General features: G+C 35.5%; 1 protein-coding gene across 10 annotated transcripts in view; it reads right to left on the bottom strand.

The window, feature by feature from the left end:
• The window catches only part of SGIP1 (SH3-domain GRB2-like (endophilin) interacting protein 1), a 160,814-nt gene that overhangs the window by 14,830 nt on the left and 132,240 nt on the right, over positions 1–13,744 (bottom strand). For all 10 annotated transcript variants that reach the window (XM_012722328.1, XM_004679086.2, XM_012722324.1 and 7 more), the window contains 2 exons: positions 3,526–3,637; positions 200–355 (listed from right to left, as the gene is read on the bottom strand). In XM_012722328.1, coding sequence (XP_012577782.1) covers positions 200–355; positions 3,526–3,637 — 268 coding nt within the window. The remainder of the gene's footprint in view (positions 1–199; positions 356–3,525; positions 3,638–13,744) is intronic.

Here is a 13,744-nt window from a genome sequence, read left to right as displayed (position 1 = left end):
AAAAAAAAAAAAAAACATCTGCATATGCAGTTAAACACACAATCACTCACAAAAAAAAAAACTTACAGCTGACAGAAGGTCTGTGTTTGAATCTACAAGCATGGCTGAGCAGTAAAAAGTGCTCTATAGTCCACTCTCTTGTCCAAGTAGTGTTAAGTCACATACACCACTAAAAAAATTTTGTGCAAAATATACTCACCAGCAGAGAAGTTGGGGATTTGGCAGGACATGTTCTAACCTGCCGAAATTTGTCACCCGAAAGGTAAGAGCAGCTGGTGATGGGTTATTGGCAAAGTGTCTGGTGATTCCAGCAGGAAAAGATAACACCATTTCTCCAGTAATCTTCACAATACATCTGGCTCATCAAACCACACAAAAAACAGGGAGAGGAAACCCAGTCAATGTGTTGTGAACAAAAATAATTTTGAAAAAAGTTTTATGTAATGGTAATACGGCAGAAGAGAAAGGCAAACTCTTACAGCTCTGCTCTCATGTAAATATTTTAAATATTTTAAAATATTTTTCAGAACTGACAACTCAATGATTTGTTTCAACACTTATCCAAAAAGTATCTATTTTGCTGAATGTGTTTTTGAACTGTCAGAAGAAAACTGCAGTTTTGCTCTTTCTGTAAAAAAAAAAAAGTATGTTCACCTCAGAAATAGAATCATCTACTCTGGTGGTTCTTTCTTTAATTTCTTAATTTTGGGCAACATATCTGATATAGTAAATTGCACAGTGTTAGCTCATGATTCATGGGGAAGTATATTATATAGTTCTCTAAGTAACATGATTGATACCATGAGCCTGTTCATTTATATACTCATGAAGTAGACTTTATGCTTTCACTTAGCTAGTTGTTCATTCTATTAACTTGTTTATTTGATCAAAATTATAAAATCACTCTAAAAGTTAATACCATAGAATGGTAGTTTGGAATGAGGAAGAATCCTATTATTTAAGAGGCTCTCGTGGAGATATAATTGATATGCCATAAACTACACTCATTTATATTGTGAAATTTCATAACTTTTGGCATATTATACACCCGTGAAATAATCACCAAATCAGGATAATGAATATATCCACTGTTTCTATAAATTTCCTTATGTTCATCTCCATTCTTCCACTCTCCATCCCTGGGCAAGTGTTGATATGCTTTCTGACACTATACATCAATTTCTAGAATTTTATGTAAGCAGAATCATAAAGCATGTGATATTTTGGATGAAGAGATATGAATTATTTCACTCAGGACAATTATTTTGAGATATATAGTATATATAAATTAATAATTCACTCATTTTTATTGTTTAGGTGAAAGATGCAGACAAGCCCAGAGATAGGAGTGAGCTGATAAAATAAGATGAGAAAGGTGACACCAGTGGTGGGGTAGAGGTCAGGAAGGACAGATCCAGTAGGGTCTTATAGATCATTATAAAGCATTTGTTCTTTATTTAGAACAAAATAGGAGGCTATTGAACATTTTACTTGATATCTTGAGAATAGATTTTAGGTCTTTCTGAATAATGAATGAATGAATGAAAGCCAATTAGTAAACAAATAAAAGAAGAATTCATTTTTGTGTGATTCTCAGTGTTTTTCATTTTGGGATATGCATCTTTCCATACCCCTAGCTACTCTTAGTCTTTTAGGGTCTTTTGTGCTCACTTTTCTCAATTCAGGTCAACCTGAAATGATGTCAACCTGAATTTTATAGGATATAGGTCAACCAATAATATGTAGTTTTTTAGACTTGGTATGACAACATTATATAAATTCTTTTTGCCAAGAAGATCCTACAAGATAAACATTCTTGCATAAAGTACATAGGCAATCTAAGCTCACAGTACTCTTAACAATTCAAAAGCATATGCTGTATGAGGTGGCTTTGAACTGCTATTGCTATGTGGATATGACACATGACACACGAATTTCTTGCCTTGGAGAAAAATGGGAAAGGACAAAGGAGAAGCCAGAGTATCATAAGTTGAAACTTGATTCCAAATGTGATGATATTTGGAAATGGAAACTTTGGGAGGTGGTTAGGCCATGAGGATGAGCCCTCCTGAGTGGGACCAGAGCCACTGTACAAAAAGGCTCCATAGAATTTCTGAGCCCTTTCATCATCAAAAACTGATTCTCATCAGAAACCATATCTGCTAGCTACTTGATCTTGGACTGCCTAGCTTCCAAAATTGTGAAAAATAAATTTCAATTGTTTATAAGCCACCCAATCTATGGCATTCCACTGCAGCAGCCCACGTGGACTAGGACACCAGAGCCAGAGTGCTGTGTCTCTGCAATACTCTGGGCCTAAAATATAACCTAGAGGTTGCTTAAATTGACATGACATTTAGGGAAACTGATAGATCCCAGTGGCTTAATGGGATACTTAAAGAAGAGTTTATAATTATATTAATTTTCCAGAATAATATTTTGATTTGTTTTAAAAAAAAGAGTGTTTTTTCAAGGATAAAGAGGATTCATGATTAGTCTATAGTTTCCCATCTAAAATAAAATACAGGTCCAAATTCTAATTATACTTAATAGCACTATCTCAAAATTTACATAAAATAGTCTAGTTTTAGATACATATTATTTTTTTCCTTTTCATTCTTACTCCCATAGTATCCTTATAAGTTAAAAAAAATAAAAAAAGAAGAACAATTCTTTCCTCACCTAGGTTTATCCTTTATTTATCAAATTCAAACTTGGAATTATGCTAGTGGCACATTTGAAAATCAGTTTGACTTGATTATTTAGTATGTATGATTAATCATCTTTAACTTTTTTTAGATCATGAATCCCTTAGTGAAATTGATGGCTTAGAGACCCTCTCTATGGAAAAGAACACATATGATCTATGATTTGAGGAGTACATAGACTTCCTGAAATCTATCCAGAAAACTCTATGTAGAAAGTAAAAATACTTAGTCATGGTCAATTTCATTGTCAGTATGTACTGATACAAATGAAATGAGGTTCATGTAAATGGATAGTGGTACTTTTTTTCCTACTTTGTTTACTTCGTATTTTTTACTTTGCTGTGATTATATTTTGGGGGGCAGCTTTTCCTTACTTAGTTTAACATATAACATATCCTCTTACTAATCTGGGTGGTACAGGGAGGTTTTATTGAAGTGCTCATTCCAATGGACCATTGTTTCAGTTTATCTGTGGGTGATTCCCATCCACGAAGTAGTCAAACTATAAAAGCAGTGATTTGGACTAAACTTACTTTTGTGAGATGATAATTTTTTTTTTCTTGTTGACAGAGTTGGGTTAAGGTTTCCTTTTATTTGGAACCAAAATCGAATCAGAGATTCATGGTTAAGATACTAGATTATTATAACTCTTGGTACATTTTTTTTAAAGCAGTGAATTAATATTCTTAATTAAATTTTCTTCTCTACCTAGTACCTGTAGGATTTTGGGGGGATGTTTTAGGATAAGAAATGAAGTATCTTATTTAGGAGTTCCCCATAGAGTTTGGAGACTACATTGGATCAAGGCCCAGCTTACTTGCTTGGATCTGCTCCTTTGAAGTAGGCATTGACTGTTTCTGTAAATGCTGCTGCAACAGGGAGGGTGTCTTGGGCTCCCATTGTTAAGGGACTGGGTCCCCTGGAAGAACCTGCATTAAATAAAAAACTTCCATTTATTACAGATAGAGAAGACATCTTAGTGTATTGGAACTAAAAGTTCATTAACATATTAATGGACAAAATATATTACTGAAAATAAGAAGAATGTAATGTGGTAATAATCACAATATTCTCAACACAGAGCTCAAGTATTTAAGAGGAAATATTTGGCTGTTCTACAGACAGACACACTTGAAACTAATTCCATTACAAATTTTACTACAGGAAAAAAATCCAAGCAGTAAAATAAAGTCAGGAGTTTTCAGTGTTTTGCATAAAGCTTAAGGCAGTATTTGCATGACAGTTTGTACAGTAGATAGGTACTAAAGAAAATTTTCAAGTTCCTATTTTATCATTCCACCTCTACAATTCCCCTTACTTAAAACTTTTTTCATTCCTTCATTTTGAAGGATAAAAAAAAATGTAGTCTGATGTTATATATTGTCTTTTCCTGGATTATTTCCATTTCAACAACTCTAATTATACTCAAATCAAGTAAGCTCAATTTCACATGCCAAAAACCATATATAATAAAAATTTATGTCTTAGCACAAACAAAAATGCATCAGTTCATATGCTTAAAAATAACAATAGTATATTCATGTTTATTGAAAATCTATGATGTGTTAGCAGATTATTTTATAAGAACTACTTCGTTCAAGTACCATGTTAACCCTTTGGAAAAGCATTATTATTTCCATTTTATAGAAGAGAAAACTGAAACTCAAATTGATAAGTGACTTGTCCAAGCTAGCAGCATATAGTTAAGGGGACACTAAAATTCACACTTTATTTGCTGCCCTAAAATCTCATCTTTTTCCTAGTACACCATATATTTACTTAAACATTTTCTTGAATAGTATTGATTTAACTTATTTCCAAAAGCAGCAAAGTTGAGGATTATTGTCTATGTTATTGTCTAATTTCTAAACAAGATAGTAGACATTAAAGTTTTACTAATTACAAAGTATTTAACTAACCATAGGCTCACTGCTTCTTTCTACCATAGCACATTGAGTATTCCCAGCCGGATCACAGATTACATGTTATGCTTTCAAAAAATTTTACCTTCAGTAACTTCTGTTCTTTTTTTCCAGATATGAAAAAATCTATCCTTTATGTATCTTCCTTCTTGATAAAGTTTTCCCTAAAAATTCCAGTTTGTGCTGGTCTCTTCTTTTTCTATCTTCTCTTGACTTTGAGTATCTTGAACTTGATAACTGAGCATTAATTTAACAAGCTTACATTTACTACCTATTATATATCATGGGCTATGATACTGGGGATTGAAAGCTAAAAATAATTATTTTCCTCAAGTAGTTACTCATCATTATTATCACATTTCTAATACTACTTCCATCACCATTATTTGTTATATACTTTGTAAGTGAGGGAACTAGGTTCTGAGTTCATACAACTTGTTCAAACTTGATAGCAAAATATTTATGATTGGTACTCAGGTGTGTATAAGTGTGAAGTTTAGGTTTTGAGATCGATATTTTTTAACCTCCTTAGTAGTCAACTATAGTACTATTTGAGAACAAGGAAACACGTATAGTACTGTTGGATGAATCTTATGATGGAGTATGCAGGCTTAAATCTTTGCTGTCCACAAGACTAAACATTTATGAAGATGGAAATCTGACGTGAACTTCTTTTATGGGACTTTCCTAAATCATGGTCTTCTATGATATTCGTGTGAATAAAATAGTGAAATTTGGATAATAATCTTGCAAGTAAGTTGACAGGTGAATCACAATATTCAATAAAGATTAATCAGTGGTTCTATGTTACTTGGGAAGGAAAAATCTAATGAGTTATTCCTGAGATTTATCCTAGTCTGGTGTTATAGCGCCTTGGATGAAACTAAAGAAGAAGCTCAGAAATGTAACACTGCTGTGGCTAAGAGTATGGGATTTGGCATCAGATCTACTTGGGAATTGAGTCTTACATCACATTTTACTCCAAATGGTCATTGGCAGGGATACTATAATAATATCCATTTTGTAGGCTTTTGAGGATAAAGTGAAGTACAGCATTTAGCATTCTTGATTTATTAGCCCACCAATAATGATAACTTATTTTTGCGATTATTTTATTTATTAATGCATACAAGAGCGGGGGTGTAGGCAGAGGTGTGGAGTGGGGGAAATGATTCACCAGAGACAGAGTATGGACCAGAACAGGCAGATTGAGTGAAATACACTTTTGAGAAGATCAGCAGGTGAGACAGGAGGGGTCTACTGTGCCATGTGGGTCAGCTCCCTGGTTGGGGATCAAATTCCTGCTGCAGTGGCTATGGATAGAGACTTCATAATGCTGAGATTTAACCCCTTGCACCACTAGGGAGGCCCACTATTTTTGTGATTATATCACCACTTAAGATAATACAGTGTCTATCTTAAAAAACTGACAAACTCATAGAAAGTTCTCAAAATGACCTCAAACTTGAATTACTAGCTGGAACTGCTTAAAAATTATCAGCAAAAACAATGATCTTATATCCCAAGGTTGAACATACATCAAACAGTTGTGGTTATGTGAAAAAATATTGGTGCGAGGAGTTGGTTATTAGATCATCAGATTTTTATTGTTGGTTTCCAAACATTTTGTCCATTGGAATATAATAGTGCATGAATAACAGATGACACTAGAAATGATGGTTTTACTGTATTTTGTTTGTTTCCTTTGTATCAAAATTCACCAGGGAGATTTCAGAATACTTATCTATGAGATAAAGACCAAAGGCTTCAGCATAGTGCTCTAGTAGGCCATCAGTGGTGCTGCAGTTTGAGTGCTCACATGCCCTCCAGATTCAAAGGTTGAAAAGGTAATTCCTAAGATGACAATATTGGGAAGGTAGGTTTTGGAAAACACTTAGGTCCTGAAACTGGAACAATCATGAGTGCGATTTGTGTCCTTATACAAGACAAGTCAGAGAGCTTCCCACACTTCCATCACATCGAGGACACAGAGAGAGGCTGCAATTTGGAAGAGATTTTTTACCAGAACTCAACCCATGTTGCTACCCTAATTTTTAACTTCCAGCATCCAGAAGTGTATGAAATAGTTTTGTTCCTGACTGAATTTTGTTCCTGAGGAATTTTGTTAAGCAGCCAGAACAGACTAAGATACGCAAACTGACTCAGATTATCCTTCATGATTTAGCTCCTCTCACCACCTTCAACAACTCTGGGCACTAAAGCCCTTAATGCAGATTTAATCAGTAATTTTAGGGAAGGCAAAACATCAAAACTTTACAAAGAACACTTTTACTTTAAAAGATACAGAATTTACAGTCATATTTCATTTGTATTGTTTTACGTTGTGGATAATATGACATTTCTTTATTTCAGTTTTTTATTTATTACATACATTTCTATCTGGCTTATATGTGATTTTCAATAACTATATATTATTCTACAAATAATATTTTACAAATATTATTCTCTAAATCTTGGGCCATTTTTAGGCAGCAGTTATTCCAAATCAATCTTTGTATAAAATGGTCTTCCTTTCCGTTTAAATAATATTTAAGATACAGTTTTATAACTGTATAACTGGGATGACTAAGTCAAAAGGCATATCCATTTTTGATTTCTTAGCCTGCCAGGTGATTTTAAATAAAGATGACACACAATGAAAATGCTATTAGTCATGAATGCCTACATCTATATTGTATCTTCTAGAACCTGTGTAACACAGCTGTTGAAAAACTGAATTAAAAACAAGAATATTTAAAATAGTGAGAAAATCACTATTGTTTTCAATGCCTGAAATATCACCACAGAGACTCAGGGGACTAGGGCTCTTTGTCATGAATCTGTAAGTTAATAGGTTGGTAATCTTGGGTAAATTAATTAACTTAGGTTTTTCAACCATAACATGAAGGCAATAGGTCACATAATGTCTATGTCTTAGAAGTCTGTAATTTTAAGTTATTGACACTCATTTAAAAATTGATTTGAACAATAAGAGCAACTATCTGAAAAATAAGCTGCTCTGAAAACAATCTCCCTTCACTGGAGGTTTGGGTGGGTGTGTCATACATTAACTGAGTCTCCATTATGTATAAGATAACAATTGGGACTTGACAGAAACTTGCAGGAAATAAGACATAGACACAGCGAAAACCTAATTAACAAAAACATCTACAAACTAGTGAAAGCTACAGTTCAAGCGAGAGCACTGTGAGAATGACTACTCCAGCCCCTGGCAATCAGTGATCAATTTACTGGCTCATCCATGGTGTTGTCTTTGATGAAATCATACAGGATGTAGCCTTGTAAGATTGATTCCTTTCAGTTAGTAATATGCATGTAAGCCCACCTCCCCCCAATGTCTTGTATGGCTTAGTGGCTCTCAAAGTGTTTTTATTCATAGTTTGAAGTTGCACTCAAACTAAATGAGGAGGTTTGAGAAGGAACCAAGAAGTTTCTGTACTAAGATGTATTTGTTTCTTATTTCTTGTATATCTCTGATTATCTGAAATGACATCTGAGTCTCTAGTACTGACTAAGCCCAGGAGTTACCTCTTATTTTTCTATCAGATTCACTGATGGTATATTTTCTTCCTTTTATGGCAATAATGGCCCCAGACACAGTTGTTTTTCAATGTGTCCCTCACTCAAAAAAAAAAAAGGGAATATAATTCTATAACTTTAAAGTATATAATGGTTGGACAGCCTTTGCTATGTTCAAATTTGAAGCCCTTTACTGTCCCAGCAAAGGAAAAATTTGGGTCCCACTTAAACAACTATAGAATAGATTACAGAAAACACAGTTATCAGATGGGCAACTAATAATAATATAATGCCCTAAGCCTGGAAAAGTAGGTTGTAATGTCTAGACAATTGCAAAATCTATCATATAAGTTGAATACTTCTTAGAGTTGGAAAAGGGAACAAGAGCCAATGATTAATTGAATAGAAAAGTTAAAGACTATTCATTTATTCTTTCATTCAGGAATTCACAAGTACTCTGAGACTTTAGCTATTGATACATGCCTGTGTAAGAATTATGGGAGTGAGATGATATGGTTCCTGACTTCAAAGTATTCACAAAGGTATTATGTAGCAAACATCATAATAAAATTGAGAAATATTCTGGGAAAGTATGATCAATGGCTAGATTTCAACCAGCAAGAATTGTCCTGGAGGCACAGGGATATTATCTGGCTAACATTGTGTGATAAGAGGGACATTAGCTGAAAGTATTCTTGCTTGTAAAAATAACTTCAGCAAAGACACCAAGCTGAGTCATATCTGTGTGAGTGAAGGGAGGATGAATACAGGGGAAGGTGAGGAAGATGATCTTGGAAAGTAAATGAGAGTAAGGGTTCTACATATTGAGAAAAGAAACTTGACTTGCAATCTCCATGCAAGGTAGAGTTTTGAGAATTTTTTCACAAAAGTAGTGGTCTGATCATCTTTCCTTGTGGTGTAGTGTCAGGAAGAAATTTGGAGGTTTACTGAAGCAGTTCTAGAGAACGGTGCTGCTTCTATTGAGAAATTTGAAAAACACCACTTAGAAACATATGACATCTAATGGGATGTGAAAGGGCTGAGAGATTCCCCTGAGACAGAGAAAAGGGTGCAGTTGTTCACCAGGAGTAGATAGACTGGAGATTTGGTTATCATTTGCTTAGAGATGTCTGAATTCACTGGTGAAGATTTAACTTTGGGGCAATCTTTTATTGGCAAACCACATTGGAAAAGGAAATGTGTTGTAGCTAGAAACTTACTCCATTGTGTCTTTATTTAAAGAGTTACACAAATATTAGTGATTGCATTTTAATGTATGATATTCAATGGTTATATTTTTGTGGAATATACTAAGTCCCTAGATCTCTGGCTGCCATGTTCATGCAGTGCTTCATGCTCGAGGACATCCCTCACTGACTGACCCAACTGCATTCTAGTATGACTATCAACTTACATACCAGATAAGAAAAGTATAAACAATAAACGTAGAACAGAAACACCATATTCTTCGTGGCTAGGGTTGCAAACACAAGATAGCACAGAGAGGACACACTAGGTCTTTTCTCTACCTATTGCTCTTTTTTTTTTTTAAGGTTTATTTATTTATGCATATAAGAACTGGGGTACAGGTCTGTTGCCCTTTAATCTCTTCTGTTCTCTACTTGAGTGTGTGTCCTTCTACCTGTCTTCAATTTTTTTTCTTGATATACAGGCATGAACATTTAAAACTGAACATACTATGAAAGTGAAGGAGCTGTTGTTGGGTATGACAAATAAAAATGACTTGTAGAAACCTTGAAAATAAATGAGTAATTGATTTGCTATTTCTTTGATTAAAAATAGAAAGAAAGGGCCCTTCCTGGTGGCGCAGAAAGTTGGAGCTCTGCACACGAAGCTAAGTCAAGTCGTGGCTGCTTCAGTGTGAGTTCAATTCCTGCCCCAGAGGTGATTCACATGGAGCAGCAGACTTGCCCACTGCTCGCCTCAGCAGGGTATTTTGTGGATCTGTCTTTCTGCTCCCCACTGAATCCTCTTGCTCCCCCTACACCTGTGGCCTGTACCCCATTTCTGTATGCATAAATACATAAATACAATATTTTTTTAAAAAATGGTAAGAAAATTGCTTTCTCTTTTCCACTAAAAAATAACTTTGAGGGACCTCCCTGGTGGTGCAATGGGTTAAAGCGCAGCACTGCAAGCTAGCTGCAGCTGCTTTGGTGTGAGTTCCATCCCTGGCCCTGGAGGTGATCCACACAGCAACAGACCTCTCCTGTCTTTTCTGCTGCTCCCCTCAGCAGTGTACTTCATCAATCTGCCTTTTCTGTGCCCCACTATGTCTCTGGTGAATCCTCTCACTACCCCTGCCAGTTCTGTATGCATAAGTAAATAAATCTTTAAAAAAGTTTAAAAACAAAAGAAGTAACTCGAGAAATTTTTAAAAGTTTCTTATCCACATCTGTAGTGAACTTTATATATATATACATATTCAAAAGAAGGGATTAGTTGTTAATGTTATTTTAGAGTTTGGCTTAAAATACCCATTATGGTAACTCCAGTTGCATACGCTTATATGTGTCTATAATAAATATTGTCACCAGGAGTCAGGAATGTCTTCATATATTTATAGGTCTGTGCACAAATTACGATGCATGCACAGCAAAATGCTAAGGTTTTCCATATTTACTAATTCTGCAATATGTAGATATTTGATAGAGAAAACAGGGAACAAACCTGTAAAGCAAGGCCTAGATAATTTACTGTAGAGAGAGATATGCTATAACTGTATTCAATCAGCAAGTATTTATTGAGTATTTACTATGTGCATGATAATATTAAAGTTACTGTAGTTACAATAGTGACCAAGAAAGACACATTCCTGTCTTCATGAAACATAAAAGCCAGACACTAAACAAGTAGTAATAGTAATGTGTAGAGAATGTTATAATTCAGGAGCTAGGCAGTTAGGAAGAATTTCCAGAGGAAATTATAGGAGTGACATTTAAGCCTATCAGAGTCTGCTTTGAAGAAATATGAAATGTTGCTGAATTAAGATTTTGCATTTAAAATCTTGTGTAAGGTATAGATGTTAACCTAGAGGTATATATTAGTATTATTCTAGATATTAGGAATAAAGTATCCCCAATTAATTTACTGATTTATCATTTTACTACTTTTCTCTCTGTATAAACACACATATAAGTATACCCACAGAGCTAAATAAGATATGGAATATGTACTGAGAGGTGTGCATGTGTGTGGTGTGCTTGCATATGCATTGGTTATTGAATTCACCTTCCAGGTCTGATTCTAACCTCAGCACAATGTGTAGCTTTAAGACTTAGTTTCCCCCTCTGGAAATAGGACCAGCAATTGCTCCTATTTCAGATGTATATAGTTGAGACTAAATAGCCAGACACAGAGGTCTGTGCACTTTGAGGACCTATTACCCATTACCACTGTTGTCCAACTTCATACACACCCCTTTCTTGTAACAGGGCTGTGTTAGTTTTGACCTGCTTCGGAGAAGGCTCAGTTGTGTCACTCTTGTTGTCGTCCACATAAAACATCTGGCAGCTTGATTTGCTGTGAGTTGCCACATGTCTTCCCTCCTGCTCGGTTGGGACAATAGCCCATCTTTTCTCCACTGCTTAGGGAGCAGATGATTCTGCAGCAGAGGCCTCCTCCCAGCTGGAACCCCACGATGGCACCAGAGCCTATCATTACAGGCCGACTCGTGAGACTCATCATCTGCCAACTGATGATCTCCTTGGGGTGCGGTGTTAACCCCGATGAGAGGGGTAGAAGCCACTCTGTTACCATGTCTTTTATTAAAGGATTTGCCAACCAGGACATCTCAACAATTTGATAATTTCAAACTTCCTGAGGAAAGAGCAGAGAATGACCAGGGGAACTGATTTAACTTTGCTCCATTCTGAGCCTTAGTCATGCAATAGCTTTTTATTTATTATATGTCTCTTGAGAACTCTCCAGAAATTGAGGCTGCTCTTACCCATTGTACCCTTCTGATGAACCAGTGACTATCCCATACAGAAAGGAGAGCTGACATAGGAGTGAAGAAGTGATCCAAAGAGGTGCTGTTAAAACTTAGGAGAGGTCCTCCCTGGAGGCACAGTGGGTAAAAGCACAGCACTAAGAAGCTAAAAACACTTCAGCATGAGTTTGATCCTAGCCCACCCTGGAGGTGACCACCTGGCGTGGCAGACCTCTCCTGACCCACCTGCTGCTCCCCTCAGCAGTGTACTTGGTCAATCTGCCTGTTCTACTTCCCATTCTGTCTTTGGTGAAACCTCTTACCACCCCTGCATCCCTGATCTGTACCTCAGTTCTGTATGCACAAATAAGTAAATCTTAAACAAACAAACAAACAAACAAAAAAACTGGGAGACTCTCCCACTTCTAAGCCTTTTGATGTATCTGGGATGAATATATTTAGATTTATGTAAACTATAAAGCATGGTACAAATGTACACATTTCCTAAAATAAGTTGACATTAGTAAATACTTAGTATGTGATAAGCATGTATTAAAAGTTTTATGTGCATTACTTTATTAATGAAATAAAAATTTCATGGGGGGTCCTTTAAGATAAAGCATTTAAGAGAAATCATTGCACTGAAGATTTTAATTTTTGTGCCACCAGCAATCTTGAAACAGGCCTATGGTAATTTCTTTCTAGACTTCCAATAGGCAGGATATTTCATGCACTTGTTCCTCTCTTCTGCTGTCTCTGTTGTGATAAGTCTCCAGGACACAAGTAAATATGGTCTTGAAGCTTCTTTTCCTGCTGGTGTACATTCACATAGTGTGTGCTATTTATGAGCATGTTCTTAGTCTTCTGTTCACAATAATAACAGCATGGCTTCCCCTAAAATCTGAGTTAGAAGCTTGAAATGCACCCCCAAGAAAACACAAAAGATTATTCCAGAGAGCTGTTACAGGGAACAAGGGTGATGTTATTTTTTCCAGGATGTTTTGGTGACTTGTCAGTCTTACAACTGTCATTATACAAGGTGAATCCAGGAAAGGAAGAATTATTTAATATTGGTTATTCCTTTCCTTAGATGTTGCTGGACTGCTTACTGCCTTTTCCCCATGAAACTGGCAGCTCAAAAAGCAGGTTTTCAGGCAGTCATACTATGACAGACGACATTCTTTAGCCTCTACATTCATAAGTATCAACCCCCTACAAGGAATTACTTTCAGTGGCGTTCAAAATTACTAATTCCACTTTTAAACTGTAAGTGTAACAGAAAGCATTCAAGAAATGAATAAAGGAGGACAGCAGAATCCTCTATGTAATCCAGATCCCGATATGACTCCCAATTTCTGTTTATGGTATTTTTGGTGACAAAATATTGTATGCATGTACCTATATTCTATTAATGGATGTTTAGGTTTTTACATTTTTCTTTTGCTACTTTGTGCAAAATGGTGCAATGAACAACCTTGTCTATATCCTCATGGGCTAGTCTGAATTTTTTCTGAAGATTAAGTGGTTAAAAGTGAAATCCCTAGATTAAAGAGTTTGTACATTTTAAATGGATCTGATGTTACCAAACATTCCTCCAAGAAATTAATATATGATGATTTATG

The sequence above is a fragment of the Condylura cristata genome, unplaced genomic scaffold (genome assembly GCF_000260355.1).
Source record: "Condylura cristata isolate star-nosed mole 26May11 unplaced genomic scaffold, ConCri1.0 scaffold00008, whole genome shotgun sequence".
In the NCBI taxonomy this organism is placed as follows: Eukaryota; Metazoa; Chordata; class Mammalia; order Eulipotyphla; family Talpidae; genus Condylura; species Condylura cristata.
This window is presented reverse-complemented; position numbering and strand designations above follow the sequence as displayed.